This window comes from Aulonocara stuartgranti, assembly GCF_965226115.1.
Source record: "Aulonocara stuartgranti genome assembly, chromosome: 9".
NCBI lineage: Eukaryota > Metazoa > Chordata > Actinopteri > Cichliformes > Cichlidae > Aulonocara > Aulonocara stuartgranti.
In genome coordinates, this window is record NC_138960.1 from 19,110,778 (window position 1) to 19,129,288 (window position 18,511).

Sequence of the window (18,511 nt, forward strand, 5' to 3'; positions counted from 1 at the left end):
ACCTCTTTCTCAAGGTTATGGTCAAAGGTCAGGTTTTCATCCAGTATGGACAGCTCCTGAAAATCTTGGAGTTTGAATCCCGATGACGTGATCTCAAGGTCAGAGGTCAGATTTTCAAATTTATACCTTAGGTCCATTAACTAGGAGGCTAAGGGGTAGCACTGACAGCTGCCAGTATTTTTATTCTGATTACCTAGGGTTAGGGTAAATATTAATACAAACTGAAGCCAGTTTAGTGAAGGCTCAATTCTTTGTATTGCTTTATCTTCTGCTGCTTTATGGATTAGCATTTATTTATTACTTTTCTAATCTTGATAACAACTTAAAACACTTTGCACTATGAGACTCATATGCATTCATATTGCACTGACGCGCACATGCAAATGCCACATACAAAGGTACCTTAAATTGTTGAACCCAGAAATCTCCTGCTGTGAAAGAACAATAACTTCCGCACTGTCGTGCCTGAAAAGGGAATCCAACAGTGCTTGCGTGATTCTGCATTTGAGGCTAAACCTACAGTGTTATGTTTGTATTTCAATAACTAACAGTTGTTTTTATCCCTCTGGGCTTAGGTGTTTCTCAAGTATTACCACGTTGAACATCTGAATCTGATGGTACAGCAGACAACACAGCGAATCATCCTGGTCCAGGCTTGTGTTCGAGGCTGGCTTGGAGCCAAGCGGTACCGGCGGATATTAAAAGAGCGAGAACAAAGTGCCCTGGTGCTGCAGTCAGGTTAGTAAACTGTGCACGCTGGTTGTGTACCACAATGTCAACAAGTTATAGAGGAGGCATAAATTTTATTTTTTTTTGTGCTGCAGCATACAGAGGACATCAAGCTCGGAAGAGGGTAGCTGATGAGAAAAGCAAAGCAAAGTTGGAGGCCTTCATCATCCAGTTTCAGGCTGGTAGGAGTCTGATATTAAATTAGTTACATTATCTATATGTGGTGCGTATTATATTGGCTTACCCTTATTCCATTTTCTTCTTCAGTTTGCCGAGGCTATCTCGCAAAAAAGAGGTACAAAGAGATGGTAGATGAGAAGAATAAAGCGGCAACCAAGATTCAGGCTCGCTACAGAGGGCATAAAGAAAGGAAGAGCTTTAAAAGAAAGCTGTAAGAGAGATGGAAGCTATGCACAAAGCAGCAGTGAAATGTCTTTTTTTCTTTTCTTCTTTTTAACATAAATGTGTCTATTTTGCTTCCAGGGAAGCCAGAGAGAAAGAGAAAGCAGAGACTGCTTCGAAAGAAAATGAGGAACAGATAGCAAAACCAGAAAATGATGCAGAGAACGAGGAGGAGGAAACTAAAGCTGCAGTGGTTCTTCAAAGCAACTATAGGGGCTACAAAGAGAGAAAAAAGTTTAAGGAGAGAAAAAAGACGATGGCTGGAGCAGAGCTGGAATTGCCAAATGCAACAGCGGAAGAGGGACAGGAAAAAGATGTCCAAGAGTTGGCTAACAAAGAAGGAGTAGGTGAAAAGTCAGCTGATAAACAAGAGGAGAATGAGGAAGATGAAGAAAGTACTTATGAAGCAGAGGAGAATGATGACAGTGATAATACTCAGGTGCCAGAAGATGAGCACACAGAAGTGGCAGAGGAAGCAGTGATTCAGGATGCTGAGCCTAAAAAAGAAGAGCAGGAGGATGGTGGACAGAAAAAAACTGCAGGTGAGGAAGCTGCTGATTTAGAAGAGGAAACCAAGGCGGCCACTGTTCTCCAGAGTAACTTCAGGGGCTACAAAGAGCGGAAGAAACTAGAGGAAGAAGGCAAAATCCCAGCTAAGAAACAGAAAGCAAAAAGTCCTGCAGGGGACGAAGTGCTGGAAAAGGAACCAGGTAGTGACGAGGCAGAAAAAGAAGCCTCGACAACAGCTGAAAATGCAGATGAGACCAAAGCGGCTGTAGTGCTTCAGAGCAATTTCAGAGGCCACAAGGAGCGCAAACGACTCGAAGAGGAGGGAAAGCTCCCCAAGAAAAGGCAGAAGGAGAAAGATGTTCCATCAGAGCCTCCAAAGGAGGAAGAGACAGAGGAATCTCTTCCAGAACCCCAGGAGAACACTTCTAGTGAGAACCGAGAAGGGCTGGATGAAGAGAAAGCAGCTACTGTCATCCAGAGTAACTTCCGAGGCCACCGGGACCGAAAGAAAATGAAAGCTGAGAGGGAAGCGCAATTGAAAGCTAAGGAGGAATCTGGGACTCCCACTGATGCAGAACAGGAGGAGGCTGTGGACATCACTGATGTGGTAATTGAACGTAAAGATGAGACAGACGTTGAAAACCAAAGACTGGAGGAAGAACACGCTGCAGTGAAGATCCAGAGTAACTTCAGAGGGTACAAGGACAGGAAGAACCTGAAGGCCAACAAGGAAGCTGCACAGAAAGAGACAAGAAGGCTGGAGAGCTTCTCCAGACAGGTTATAGCCTCAAACAGATTTTATTGAAAACTCACTATCTTGTCATTTTCTTTCCAGTCTTATATCCTTTTTCCTTCTAATCTCTCCAACAGATCGCAAAGACGTCTGAGGACTTTCTGACTCTGCAGCAGAAGCTGAATGAGATCATCCAGGCCCATCAATCAGACCCTGAGAACAATGGCATGTTGTTTGTGAGAGGAAACGCAATCAATGGTAGCTTCACTCCCCAGCGTCGCCATTCAAGTAAGATAAGTGAGGTTGGCTAGGTGAAAAACAGATTATAAAGCAATAAAAACAATTCATAATGCTGTCATGGATTGACCCAAAGTTAATTTGAAGTTCTGGTTCAGCTTTTGATGCACTGGACCTTTAGATAATTAAGAAAGACAGTCTGTCCATTCTCACTGTCTTCTCGGCTTCTCTAGTCTTTTTCAGTCTGCTGAACTGAAGATAATGGATATGGTGCCCAACTGCGCTCAGAACCATTGACCGAAAATTGTCAAATGCGACTGAGCTATTAGGTCTATTCAAACTGACTGAAAACAACAATCTGGGTCAGGAGTGGGTGCTCATTTTGAAGGATAATAAATTCCAGCTATTTTCTCCCTGTTCTTTAATTTTGATCGATAAAAAACAAAACAAAAAAAACAAGGAGATTGCAATTTTATTGCTGACTTCTGGTAGATGACCATGTTACTGATTAGGGATGCACCGATACCACTTTTTTGGAAAATGAGTACGAGTATGAGTACTTGCATTTCAGTACTCGCCGATACCGATACCGAGTACTTACTCATTGACAAATGCCAGCCATTTGACTTTCTGCTAGTAATAAGGGAAATGTATTTCATGTATTTCATGTATTATATATATTGCATACATTTGTATTTGTGTATTTTAGTTACAAATAGACCCAGGACACGCTGGAGAGATTATATCTCTCGGCTGGCCTGGGAACGCCTTGGTATTCCCCCGGATAAGCTGGAGGAGGTGGCTGGGGAGAGGGAGGTCTGGGCCTCTTTGCTTAGGCTGCTGCCCCCGCGACCCGGCCCCGGATAAAGCGGATGAAGATGGATGGATGGATGGATGGATGGATAGTTACAAATATATAATATTTCAGATGTAAAATAATCTTACATTTAGTACTGTAGTTTATCATTGAATACCTATAGCACACAGACTACCTTGGGTCAAGTATGGTGGAGATGAAGTACAGTGGGTTGGTCTCGACGTCACTGAAGCGCTTTTTGACAGCTGCCTGTAAGGTTGCTTTCATTGTCTTGACACCGTGGTCCTCGTCTGTTTCTCTGTTTAGAAGTCTCACTAGCACAGTCACAGCTGGGATGACATCAGAGGCTAGTGCGTCGTAGCTGCTCACTTTTTTAGTTAGTTGTATATAGTATTTGTATTTGTATTCTATTTTTATCTTATTGTATATTTATTTTATTTTATTCTACTGTATATAGTATTTTATTTTATTCTATTCTGTACAGTTGTGTACTGTATTTATTCTTATTGTATTCTAATTTTTGCCTCATAACTCTTGCACTGTCCACTTCCTGCTGTGACAAAACAAATTTCCCACGTGTGGGACTAATAAAGGTTATCTTATCTTATCTTATCTTATCTTATCTTAGTTCCTCAAAGGGGGCGAGGATGGCAACAGTTGTCTCCATAAGAGCCCATTGGTGAGCGGTGAGATAGTCAGAGAGTTCATGCTCGGACACATACACCTCCAGCACTCGCTTTTGCTCAATGAGGGACTGGAGCATGTAATACGTGCTGTTCCAGCGCGTCTGTACGTCCTGCTGCAGTCTCTTTATTGGCTGGTTGAGCTGTCCCTGAATGTCCTCGAGGCGGGAGTAGGTTAAGGCGGAATGTTTAAAATGCCCAACTATTTTCCGTCCCACTGCTATAGCATCAGCTATGCTCCTCTGTGCTAATAAGCGTGGGTAAATAAGCGTGGGTAAACTCTTTGTACTTGTTGTTGTGTTGGGATTTTAGGTGCTTGATTAAATTACTTGTGTTAAATGCGCTACCTTTTGAGCCTCCTCTGGACAATTTCGCTGAGCACAATTTGCAGTCCGCCTTTGTTTTCGTGTCTTCATTCACTTTGAAATAGTTCCACACGTCTCGCCTCGCCTTCTCCCAGCTCTGAACTGCAGCCGGGGCCTGGGGGCGGGCACTTGGCGCTTGTGATTAACCCCTTACATGCCGCTCAAACATAGACAGGTCTCAGACCGTGGTATCGGTCCCCGGTATCGGGGGACTTTTAACGAGTACGAGTACTTTAGAAAATGTGGTATCGAGGCCGATACCAGATACCGGTATCGGTATCGGTGCATCCCTATTACTGATGGACAGTATCTTCTTTCTGTGTCCTGCAGCTCTATTAGATTAGGAAACCTGAGAAGGTCAAGTGCCAAACAGGAAGCATTTCTCTTCTTCATGTGTCATCAAAGATAACATTTGATTTGCATGGGTGATATCTGTAATTGCTTTTGGGGTGGTCAATGAAGAGAGGCAGCAATTTGAAAAGTTCACTTTGCAAAGATAAAGATGACAGCTGTCATCTTTAGAGTCTTTTGAGTTTTATTACAAGGGCATTGCATTTGCAGTACCTTTTTAATCTTGTGTGATAGCCTTGTAATACTCTGTTTGTAAATTCAGTTTTAACTTTTTTAGTAGTCAACATTTTGAATAATCACTTTTGTTTTGGAAGTTGTAACAGTACACCAGGGTACCTTCAGTAAGACTAGCATTTAACTTTCACCTGTCACCAGAAAAGCCCACATTTTAATTAATTTTGTATTATGAATACATATTCATTCTTTGACTAGTACCCTAAAGAGTAATATGAAAGCAGTAATCTAAAGGGAGAAGACAAAACCAAAAGCCAGCCACAAAAGGATACTGCCCACAGACAAATGAATAACGTAAAGCCTTTGAGTTTCAGACTGTATGCTTTGAATGTACTGAATGATCTTGCATTTCTTTGATTTCAAATAGTTTTTTAATTTCGCAGAAGAGTGTTTTATTTTTTTCCTTCAGTTTGTCACTAACTTAATCCCTTTGACCAAGTGTTTACATTATTTTATGGTGTTTCTGTCCCAGAGGTGTGGACTCGAGTCACATGACTTGGACTCGAGTCAGACTCGAGTCATTAATTTTATGACTTTAGACTTGACTTGAAAAAATGTTCTAAGACTTGTGACTTGACTTGGACTTTTACACCAATGACTTGGGACTTGAATTGGACTTGAACCGGTTTACTTGAAAAGACTTGATATTTTACCCCAAATATAAAATTTAACATGCATATTATATAGAGATTGAAAATGTGACGTCACTCACGGGTAGAACCGCAAAGGATTCTGGGAACTCGTGGCAAGCGGTACTAGCGCACGCAGACTTTCAATTAAAATCAGTTATACAGCGATAAAAAGAAACACAAAAATGTCAAGAAGCTGTTGTATTATTAACTGCAATAGCCAGTCGCATGACAGCCACGGGAAGCCGACGGGTAAAGAGATCGGTTGTTATCGGATTACGTCGTTGAAGAGAAATTGTTCAAGCCATGTTTCCGAAGTAACAAAGACGCGACGGATGGCCTGGATTGCAGCCATTCAAAGATCAAATATAACGTCCCAGAACCCTCCAGCTCACAGGTTAGTCTGCTCCAAGCATTTACACGAAGGTCAGTGTTTTTTAGTAGTTAATACGTCATTTTCATAACATAATTGGTGATATAGGTTACAAGCAAGAACAGAAATTGTCGCGCTATGCTCCTTTATTTATTGTGCATGAATAGTGAATTGTCCTGACACAATATTGCGTTTCGCTTCTGTTATTATGGTACATTGACAAAAATATATACTTTTATTCACAGGATAAAACAGGTTTTTTGTATCACTAATTGCCCAGTACCATTACAGCATACAGTATTATTGTCACTGCTACATTTCTGTGATGGGTACCAGAAATGATTTCCACTACTAATTAATTACCGTTGAGCTCAAAGGTCCTATTAATAAACGGTTAAGGAATGTGTATTTATGACGACAATTTGTGAGACTGGTAAACTTATGATACGTACGATGGTCTTTCGTTCTACACGGTGCATTTCAAGGTCCTGTACCCATCCGTCGGTAAACTGTACCTGGGCTTGTTGCAGTGACCTGAAGTTACTAAACTTCATGAGTGTATGCACTCACTCCAAGAACCGTATGATTATAAATATGCATATAAATATGCTACGATGAGATAGCTGACTTCATCTAACTAGCAAATGTTGTCCAGGCTACGTTGGTGATGCAGTTTTTTTTAAATGTGTATGATATTTTTGTCATGCGATTTTAAAGCTGGTCCTACAACTGCATCCAAGAATAACATGCAGCTTATCTCAGAACTGTCGGTGAAAATTATTCTTGGAGCTAGGTTTAATTGAGCTGCATTTTAAAGAGGTGCAATTTCACAATTTGTGTATATTTTCTAAGTTCACTATTTTGTCATGTGTTGAGAAAAACACAGATTTTAAAATTACATGGTCTAATATTTACATTTAGCATATAACTGCAACATTATTTTTTCATTTTGTTTTTTTTAAAGACTCGAAAGGACTTGAAATTCAAAGTTTCAGACTTGTGACTTGACTTGGACTTTTACACCAGTGACTTGAGACTCGACTCTGACTTGCCTGACATTACTTGAGACTTGACTTGAGACTTGAGGATAAAGACTTAAGACTTACTTGAGACTTGCAAAACAATGACTTGGTCCCACCTCTCTTCTGTCCTGAACATAATACTTTTTTATCCTTAACCATGCTATATTTAATATAAAAAAGATATAGTAAGTAAGTCTTAAAGCCTTACCACAAAGAGAAAACTAGCTAACTCAGTTGATAACCTGGTACTAATCAATTGCACTGGGTTATATCCTCATTGGTCTTTCCAAGTAATTTTTCTTCTTTGTGACATGAATTCGTGAAGGTGCAGAATACATTTCTCAGATATTTGGTCCACGTTGACACTACACAGTTGCTGATTTGTTGGCTACACATCCCACTTCTGCTATTTACATAAGCAAGCAGCTAAAAAGAAGTACCTAATACAATGGCCAGTGAGAGTGTGTTAACTAGAGAGCATTTAATGACTCTTACTCAGTTTATTTTCTTTCAGAAAGAGCCCAAATAGATGTTTTTGTTTCCAGTCTGTATGCTAGGCTAAGCTAACTTGCGGCAGTGTACAGATCTGCAGACAAAAGAGTGGTATCACAGAGTGAGCTACACAGATAACAGTCTTCCTTTAATCCAGGCATGTTTGCCCTTTACAGACTCTTCTCCAGCACAGTGCATTGCCTGAGGTAAAGCAGAATGAATTATCAGTGTTATTTCCAGGGGCTAGTGCAACTCCTATGAAATTATCCTTTTCAGCTTCACAAAGTCATTTCTCCATTGACGGCGCTAATCTGTCCTCATGAATTTCACTGACATAATAAATCAAAATCATTTGCAATACACACACACACAGAGAGAGAGAGAGAGAGAGAGAGAGAGAGAGCAGAGGAATCCCAGTCACATTGTTCTTCAGGAAAGGTCATCAGATTTTAATCATGTTTTGCGAGTTAGCATTTCCAACAATTATGGCAAGAAGTAATAAGTAGGTACGTAAAATTGGCTTTAGTTGTTTGCAATTCAGAATGACCTTTGGATGGAGTTGTTCAATAATGTTACAAACTTTTTACCTTCTTCACCTGAGAGCTTCTGTACATGATGGATTGTTTTTTTCCCGTATGTGAACAGCGATTAATAATGAGCATCAAACAAAGGTCACTGTAATATATTTATAATTGCAATAACATAGATGAGGGTTGTTGATACAGTACATCATGTATGACAAACATGATAGATTGCAGTACAGCCGCTGCAAGGTGGGAGATGTCAGGCATGAAAGCTGCCCACCCAATCACTGCATGTTCAAATACCGTACTCGGAATTAAACGTGGATCATTACGAAGTTATCAAACACTGCACTTCCACAAGTGCCTTAGAAAATATACACTAAAAAATATTCCTGAGCCTCATAAAAATGACACAATAATCTTGAGTAAGATATAACTGAAATATATAACATCAAATGTTTATACCTGTATCATTAATCTGGACTGCACTGGTGGTTCTTGCTTTGAATCTAGTCATCTTTCATTTCACGACTTCTCTCTAAAGTCATCTGTCAAAAGTAAAAAAAAAAAATATATATATATATATATATATATATCATAATGTAAAAACGCATTATGTGCATGTTATATGTTCAGTTTTCTACTCTAATTTATTTGGCATCTTGCAGGAGAAAGATATTATGAATTGCTGAGGCTAACCTCCAGATGTAGAAATCCATCAGAGAGTAGAAATACCTCCCTCCTCTCCAATTGACCATAATGCTAACATAAATCCTTATATATTTCCAGAAATCTGCATTTTACAGCAGCACTCTTTGTTATTAAAGGCTGCAGAAACTTCGTATTCTGTGAAAAGTAGGAAGTAAAAAGATGGAAATACAAACTGATTTGAAGGCAGCAATTTCTGGCCAGTCGTCTCTGTCTCACCATCCCCCATCTCATCTGCCATGTTTGCTCTTTAAAAAGGGAAGAAAATGCCCCAAAATACTTCAGCTAAGAGTACTTTTGTGAAATAAGAGGCTGCAGCAGTGGTGGGCATGCCATGAAAACCAACTGACACTTAAAAAAATGCAAACTGATCATGTGTTGAAGACATTTTGAGAGTTTATCAGGAAATAAAGTTGTGCATTTTTGTCAGCCTCATTTTGCCCAATTATCATCAGCAAAACCAGTGCCGGATGCATTAAACTGTCTGTGTTACTTTTCAGCTGACAAAAGATTGTCGAGAACCCCCCGCAGGAACCAGCAGCCAAAGACCCTGAATACACCAGAGGACTCCACCTATTACAACCTGATTCATGTAAGTCTAAGAGAAGGCGACGAACGATTTCAGATATTTTCTACAACAAAGCTTTGCCATCAGCTGCAACTGTAACCGCCTTCCCAGCATCTAGCTTTAATAATGCACTATTGATTGTCAAATTTTACCCTGTAGTAGAGCTCTTTACCACACACCGTATGTTGCCAAGGTGAGAAATATCAGACTATTATGAAGCTGTCTGGAAAAGTATTTTTGTCAATGGAGTGATTTTCTTCAGAAGTTTCCCTTTTGTACTAAAAGTAGTCCCTTTTTATTCAGTGTTTATTGTTAGAAATCTTTTAATCATTTTGGTGCACAATAGCACCTGATTGCTGTTTACTGTTCTGTTTATTCTGTAGTGTAGTAAACACTGCAGATACAATCTATCTAGTCGATAATTAGACTGACGATCTCTTTAGACATTTAGGCATTCAACACTCAAAGCAGCAGAGTTTTACTAAATCGATTACTGTGCTTTCACATTTGCTCAAGTAGTTTTAAAACAGAAGAATTCCGTTAAACTTTAGTGGAATTAATATTTAAACAATATTTCATTTTGCATTGTTGAAAATATGAGAGAACAGCCACTAAAATGGTGGTGCATCCCATTAAAAAGAGACATGTCACAGAAAACCTATGGCTAAGGGGAAAAAAATCCACTCGCTGGACCCTTTATTAGCTGCTATGAGGTTGGACCCTCTTTTACCTTCAGAATAACCAAAATTCTTCATAGCAAAACTAACTACTGAGTTTAAATGAGGCTTAGTTGGTACTACAAGGCCCAAAGTGTGCCAAGAAAATGTACAGTGACACCATTAAACTATGGTGGATGGAGAGATGTTTTCATGTTGTTTACACCCAGATTTGACTCTGCCATCTGAATAATTCATTAGAAATCATTAGACCAGAAAATGTTTTTTCTTCTGCTGCTGTAGCCCATGTTCTTCACGTTTCAACATGTTGTGCTTTAAGAGATGCTCTTCTGCATACCTTGATTGCAGCAAATGGGTATTTGAGTTACTGTTGCCTGCTTGATAGTTGTGTGGGAAAATCCCAGCAGATCAGCAGTTTCTGAAATAATCAGACCAGTCTGCCACATTCAAAGTCACTTAAATTACTTTCTTCACCATTCCGATGATCAGTATGGACTTCAGCAGGTTGTGTCTATATGGTGCAATCAAATTGGCTGATTAGATACTTGCATTAATGTGCAGTTTGGCTAGTGGGGGTCTTTTATCTGACGTTTCTCACTGAGTGACTGAAATGCCTCTCATAGACATCAGTGACCATCATGCTTCAGTTTAACGCATTATTTCCAAATTGTTGTGTTTTTCTCTAGATTAGTTGATTGTGATTAGTGGTAATGCTCTCCTATAAGATGATATGTCACCATCTTATACAACAAGATATGTCATCTAGAAACCATGAATATAGAGTGTTTGTGGGTAAATCCATCCAGATATTACTGTTGGCTGTTTGACATTTAATAATCAGTTCTCCATCTCTCTTCATTCAGCGGTCTGTCCAAGATGATAAACGCAAACCCAGGAAAGAGGGGTAAGTGTCCCACTCTTATTTTAACAACCTATTAGCTACTGTTTTATGAGGTTGACATGCTGCCTCCTTGCTTGCTACTCCTGGGCCATAGTAACAACTACAGCCTGGTGTCAACATAGGGACAGTGCAAGGGCATAGGGTCCAAACTTAATGATCCACAGTGATACACACATCCACAGTTAAATTAATTGCCCTCATCTTTTACCTCTTTACATTGGCTGAATATCATATTCTTAGAGAAATGTAACGTAAGGAATCCCAAATTGGTGGTTTGGTATCATTTATAGGAGTTGTTCTGTGGGTTTCTGCATTATGTGACATGTTTCGAATATACTGGTAAATGTTTTCAGCATTTTTGTTAAAGAAAAGAAAATGAAACCAGAAAGTATCTGTGGATGTGTGCAGTCATGCATATGTATGTGCCGTACAGGCCACAAGGTGAGCATCCCGCACAGAGTGAGGGGTTGAAGATAGACCGATAGCGCTGGCTGAACAAGCAGGGGCCTGGGTACTTTATCACAGCAGTCTGAGGAGACACAGACATGCACACACACACACTGAGCCCCCTTGATGTGGACACACACAATACAACACAGTGCTAGACATCAAGGGTAATAATTTGTTAGCAAATAAATAAAGTCAGCGATGGACAGGCGCAGTTTACATGCATCATTAAGGATGAGAAGGTCAGCAGGAACAATAGTGTCTCTGGCTGAAGCTGACAGCAATTGGGCTTGGGAAATGGGAAAACGTGGGTGGTAGGGATAGAAAGCTGGAGAGTATACTGATGTGATGATAGTAAATGAGAGTGAATACATGAGAAATGGGGAGGGAAAGTGTGATTGCATAGCACAGATATCTATATTTTAGTACCACTATCAGAACTCTGAAATCTACAAGTTGGTTGGTTATTCAGCCTATTTCAAGCTTATGAAACCTTATAGGCTTCTCACCACACTGCATTTCAAAAATATGTCTGTAATCGTTGTGCATTCAGTGCATAATTAATTCTGTCATATTATTTGGGACATTTCAAACAAGTCTGCAGCTATAGGTTAATGTATGCTTGTGGCTAATGATATATTGCTACTTTAAGCTAAATACTAAAATGTTGATCTCTGGTAATATTTGCTTAGAGCATTAAAAAGGCCTGTAACCCTATTTTTTTTTTAAAGTTGTTATCTAAGTTATTAGAACTCAGGACATTTAGATTTGCCTGTTTCTTGTTGGTATGAAATAGTCTTCCATCTGCTTTTTTCCCCAAGGGGTGATAACATTTTACATTTTACACCACATCTTCCTGAAGCAAACGTCCCTTTTTTCCAGGACTACACTAACATATGACACACTGCGGTTGGATTTCTTGCCAGAAATAAACCAAGGATCTTTTGTATAAATGGCAAATGTGTTAACCACTACACCACAGACAACTCATAAAAAGCTAACTGTGAGCTAACCTTTTGTGTTCTAAAATGAGGCCAGATTTAGACATTAGCTATTTCTTACCTCATTAGCTTTACTTCTCAGTGTAAGAGAATGTTTACAAAAAAAGCCACCATGTTAATTTTGGTCTGAAATTAGATACCCCACAAGTTGCATTCATCTTGCTTATCAAGCATACAATGCTGGGAAGTCATCCAAAAATGCTTCCGTGTGCATATCAAGGTACTTCACTTGAATCAAATGAATCATTTGTCTAAAACAATTTCACTTTCAGTCTGGAGTGATATATGGCTGTTGCTGTCCCTAAAGCCATGCATGGCTACATAAATCAGTAATGACAACAGTAATTAAAAGTAATCTCTGAAATGTGGTAATACATGTATGTACTTCATGTCTATGTAAATTATATGAGTAAAATCGAGTGTAGAAAGGCAGAAATATAAAGTCAACCTTCCCAAAAATTAAAGAAAAAATAGTTTTTAGTCTACCCAGAAGAATTCAAAAGATCCCAGACAAGCCCCCCTTTTTTGTTCTGACCCAGCTTATAAACCACTTCTTTATTTTGGATTAAGGGCCTTGTAAAATGGCAGAATAGCCACCTAGCTTTAAAAAAAAAAAGAAAAGAAAGTTTGCTCAGTCACTCCTCAAAGCTTCTCTCACCTTATCAAAGAAACTCAAATGTTTAGTCAACCCAGAAGAATCCAGAAGATCCCGGACGAGCCCCCATTTATTTTCTGACCTGGCTCATTAGCCAGTACAAAAAATGAAGAGTGATTTCAGAGCTTTAGATTACTGAACAATCAAAGTTAAAAATTGAGATGATGCAGTATAAAACAACAGTGAAGACTATATGCTGTACTTTACCAATAGTGGCAGGCCTAAGCCGACCCCCAACCCAGGTATACCTTTATCTGGTATGCCTGAATAAGACTCATGCACTGCCACTCCAAGGTCAATAAGGGGTTCAGAAGGGCTTGTTAAATGTGCCATATCTGGTTAGTTCAATGTGGCAGGTGCCTTGAGATATTCAGTCAATTTATGTTGTCGTGTTAGTAATGTTTGAGTTGTATATGGCATAAAAAAAGAAAAATCAGTGGATGTTGTAGGGAATGGCAGTACTTCAGCTAGTTAAAACACGACCAGCTATAACCTGAAGTCTTTGTCACAGAGCCATCTTAACAAACAAACTGAACATCTGCATTCCTCTGTGAATTATCTAGTGCTACAAAAACTTAAAAAAAATTAAAAGCTCTTATATAATAGATCTAAATCTTGTGCTAGCCATTGTCATTGTGGTTTTTCTTTGTCCGTGCTGTGTCAATCACATAATTGAGCTAATAGTTTAGAGGACAGGAGAGGTAATTATAATCAAGGAGAAAGAATGTATTTCAGCTTTAGAATAGCACATTTATTGTAATTCATCAGTGGGATAATTGTGTGCCAACCCCGCCTCCAAAAGTACAGTGATAAGTTCAGGTCAAGCTTCAAACACATCACAATGTAAGAATGAGATCAGTGTACTGGTAGTACTGACTATATATTCTGATAGTGGTTGTTACCTTATGTTAACAATGTGTGAGACATATTGATCTGCACATTGAAACTGTCCTTTTCACACTTCTGTTCAAATGGAGGTCAAAGTGACGGCTGAGAGAAGGGCTGCACAGTGCAGATGGACAGTTTACACAGTCTGGTGAGCAGATACCTGGATGATGAGGACTTGATAATTATCCTCTTCTCAATAAGATTTGTCTTCTTTCTGCTGCTCAGTTAATTTTATAGTCACTGCTATCACAGAGACAAATTTTAAAGATGTGAAATCAGCTGGTGAATTAACTTGGGGAAAATATTTTTCTCCTTTTCTACAATAAAGAAATAGTTATATTGATGCCAGCATTTAGTGGCTTCTAAAAGAAAAAAAATCACAAAAAGCAGAAGATCATGAGTATCTCAAAGACCTGCTTATAGACGAAGAAAGTTAGAAAAAACAACAGCTCTGCATGTGAGCAGAATAGCTAAACCCTCGGTTTATGAGGGGCAACCAGTCAAAGGAAAGTTAGCCTAAAGGGGAGTGGCCTTAAAGGAGATGTTTTGACTTGTTTTAGACAGGAAGCAAAGAGCTTCACAACAGTCAAGTATAAGAAGTATTATTTTTGAAGTCTGATTCATGCAGAGCAGCTTCAGTCGAGTCAAAATTAAAAATTTGAGTATGAAATGAGCACATATGGTCCCCTTTAAAGAGTTGCTGAGGTAGCTGCATTGAAGTCCATATAGCCAACCTGCGCCTGCTCCTAATTTTAAAATAAAAACTTGAATAGAGTTTTATCTGACCTTAAACAAATGACTTTATAATCTGATTTGAACGTAAAGTAAGAAAAACATAACGAGAGGAAAAGCACTTAACTTCAATCAAAATCTACTATTGAGGTTATTGTGTTTATGAGAAATGCGTTGTATTGATTTTTACAGCATTCGTGTCTGGTTTCAGTCACACCTGTGCTCTATTTGCATCCGGAGAACCTGTTTAAAGACTGTTTGATGACACTCTAATGTCTGTCTGACCCCGTCCTCTTATTTTTGCTGTAGCTCAGGGAAACTGTTGGATGTGGATGACCACTACTACCCAGCCCTCTCTACCAGCTGTTCTGAACCCTCCATGTCCAAAGAGAACACATCATCCATGCCTGAGAGGAAGCAATCTATAGGGAGGAGGCAGTCAATGGAAAGGAGGCGGTCCGTAGAGAGGAAGCAGTCCATGGACAGGAGACGATCTATGGATAGAAGGCAGTTTGGGGACAGGAGGCAGTCTGTAGAGCAGAGACTGACTGCTCCCAGTCGACAGATCCGAGAGAGGGCCGCCACTGAACCGGAGCGTCCCAAATCTGCCAAAGAAAACAGGTGTGTCATTTATGTCCTCTTCATAGTGTCTCTGGCAATAAGTACATGTCCTATAAAGTGTCCCTGTATTTTTGTGAAACTGTGCATGACTGCATTAATTACTTGTTTCTGCTTTAACACTGAACCAACCCCATTCAAAGCACCTGAGAGATAACTGCACGATCTGATATCCTCGTGTTGGTGTTGTTCCCAGATCATCATACTAAATGTTGTTCCAGGATCAACATTGCAAGTGACCAATCAGAATGCTGTGACGTCATACTTTTGCGACTTCGGGAAAAACCGGCGTAAAACAAAAAACTGTACTTAAGCTGGGAGAAACCGCCTCTGTCCGCCAATCAACGGACCCTAACCCTAACCCTAACCGTAACCCTTTAATAAACAGTAAGCAGAATTGATATTGTCCTTGCAACATTGGAATTTCATAAATGCACGAATGGCTTGGCGCGCAAAAGAATAACGTCACAACAATGTGATTGGTCACTTGCAATGTTGAACCTGGAACAACATTTTCATGATGGTCTGGGAACAACACCAACACGAGGATATCAGATCATCCGAGATAACTATCAGCTATGTTGTAATCAGCACCATCAATAAGCTTCAACAAGGTGGAACCACTTTTAAGCTGGAAATCAGTTTCCACTTTTTATGATGCCATTTTAATCTTTGTCAATACCAACCACGAGGTCCCATTATGACATTTTTGGGATTGTTTTTCCAACCATCTCGTCATCATTTCCATCGACTCGCATTATGTGAAACAGATGAAAGATAGGTAATGGCCTTCAGGATTTTTGTCCAGCTGACCGCTTTGTTACCGTCTGCACGTACAATTTATTACAGTTCAGCTTTACTGATTCACAAATATAGTCACAAGTTACATTGTTAATGTTTGCTAACTGAATTTGTTACGTTTCTACTTCAGTATAATAATGATACTACTGTTGCTACTGTTTAAAAATAAATGTAATCTCAGTGAATTTGGATGATTTGTAAAGTCAGACCTTAGTTTACAGAAAGAGGGAAAAGCATTATCTACATAACCATAATAAGACAAAGCTATACAGGCTGTATATGAAAGATGGAAGTTCTCACCATGATATCACCCACTGAAGCCACTTCTGAAGCATCTTGGATTTAAGAGACAGATCTGATCGTATTTTAATGAGGCTGGAGTACTAAGCTAGCAGCTAATGTTGGCTAGCTGGTAAGGCTATAGTTACAGTAAGGACAATAGTGGTTAGAGACCATGGCATGCTACAATTTTATTGCAACTGTGTACAGTAAACTTTGTAGTTTTGAAAGTCTTCACAGCAAGTCTATGAAAACTCAGTCAATTGTTTTCTTCAAAGTGACTTTGCTGCTTTAAAGTTGGTAATAAAATGGCAATAAGATGAAGTCAGTCTGCTAAATAAGGTCAAGTAAATAATTACACGCAGTGTCTTTATGATAATAAGGACAATTGCTGTCATTCGTTGCTAATCTGTTGCAGTCTACACATTCAACAGACGTTCGCATAAATTACTTATATTCATAGTCCAGTCAGAACCTCACAGATATAAGACAGAAATTCTGAAATTCCTTCACAAATAGTGATGTAGTTGTCTCTTGTCTTTAATTCTAACGTTGTGCTTGAATGTATAGGCACAGTTCACAGATATCAACTAATTAGTGCTTTGTAACATGCAAATAAAATACCAGACTTTAACTCATCACAAGCGTAGACTTGGAGAGTTTGTATCACTTAGCTGGTCAAATAATTTCATCATAAAGGCTACAAAAGGCAGAAACACCACAAACACAGTCAAAACTTCCAGTTCAGTGACTTTAATTAGCTGAGGTGAAGCCTAGCAGACAGATTAGCAGCCTAGCCTGCATCCACCTGTCACTCAAACCAGTCTCACCCATAATAATGCATAGTTTTAAGCCTTGACTAAATTTAATTTGCTGATTCATAATAAAAATTTCACTCCACAATAAAGTTTTTGTGAAGAGGTAAATTATCTGCAGAGCCAACAACTGGGCTGTAAACATGTTTATTTTTACAGAAAGTTGTTCAGTTTAACATGAGCTTACTGCAGTCTGCCTCAAGTGGCTGTTTGAGGAACTGCAGCTTTTGGCACTTCAACTTTCTTTTATTTTTCAGCGCTATTCTGCTGCCTGTCACTAAAAGATATTATTAAAGATTCTTCAGATCTGGACTACAAATCAGCTACTTGATTTGTAGTTTTAGTCTGGCCACATCCTTACTCCATAATAGGACTTGTGAGGTACCAGCACCTCTGTTTATGAGTTTGGTTTTTGAATTTTAGTTTTTACTTGCTCGAAGGATAAATTCATACATGAATTTAATCTATTTTCCCTTCAGCTTGGCCACTCCCTTGGACAGCTCATGATAAATGGCCCAAATATGATAACCAGTATGAAAACCTTGAACCCTGAACATGAATCTTTTCATCTCCTTTCCATTTAATTTTGTTTGTTTGTTTGTTTACATCCCCACGTCCTACCTTGTGTTCAACATTTCTGTTTTTATCTACTTGTGCTGAAATTTGTCTCCTTTGTGTAATCAACAGACGCTCTGTTCCCAGAATGGCCTCCACAGAGAGCCGGACTGAAGAGAATCCATACGACTTCAGACATCTACTGAGGAAGACCTCGCAGAGACAAAGGCTGATCAAACATTACTGAATACAGGAAGTGACTTTTGGCTATTCGGGACTTGATCGGTCGGGATCGCTGATCGCACCATGTGGCAGTTTGTTCTGGTGTCCTGCTAACCACAGCACATGTTTCATTTATTTTATTGATCTTCAGACACATTGTACAACAGTTTGGGTAGGAAATGAAACTCCTCTGGACTTAACTGGACAGACTGTATTGATTTTCATGCATACAGTGAACACAGAGTACAGTCAATGTAAATAACAAGATGTCATACTTTTAAACTTGCTGTAAAATAAGGTTTTATTTATGAGACCAACAGTTTAGTTACTGGTATTCTGTATTTCCAATGTTTTTTCTTCGATATCTTTATTTTCTTTCAAAAAATTTGCAGGTTGTGCTCTTAAAACTTTGCATTTCAAGTCATTCCGAAGACTAATCAGCTTCATATTGTGAAGAATGTACATTATTTTATCTGCTCAAATGTTCAGTTTGTTCACTTAAACAAAAAAATATATTAAATTCCTCGTCCCATTTCATTATTT

General features: G+C 39.1%; 1 protein-coding gene across 9 annotated transcripts in view; it reads left to right on the forward strand.

Moving 5' to 3' along the window:
- myo3a (myosin IIIA) overlaps positions 1 to 18,488 on the forward strand; it is a 67,776-nt gene extending 49,288 nt beyond the window's left edge. For all 9 annotated transcript variants that reach the window (XM_082545606.1, XM_082545608.1, XM_082545611.1 and 6 more), the window contains 9 exons: positions 576 to 738; positions 825 to 911; positions 997 to 1,120; positions 1,213 to 2,419; positions 2,512 to 2,662; positions 9,310 to 9,401; positions 10,918 to 10,958; positions 14,988 to 15,299; positions 17,879 to 18,488. In XM_082545606.1, coding sequence (XP_082401732.1) covers positions 576 to 738; positions 825 to 911; positions 997 to 1,120; positions 1,213 to 2,419; positions 2,512 to 2,662; positions 9,310 to 9,401; positions 10,918 to 10,958; positions 14,988 to 15,299; positions 17,879 to 17,993 — 2,292 coding nt within the window. In that variant the 3' untranslated portion in view covers positions 17,994 to 18,488. The remainder of the gene's footprint in view (positions 1 to 575; positions 739 to 824; positions 912 to 996; positions 1,121 to 1,212; positions 2,420 to 2,511; positions 2,663 to 9,309; positions 9,402 to 10,917; positions 10,959 to 14,987; positions 15,300 to 17,878) is intronic.
- The last annotated feature ends 23 nt before the right edge of the window (positions 18,489 to 18,511 follow it).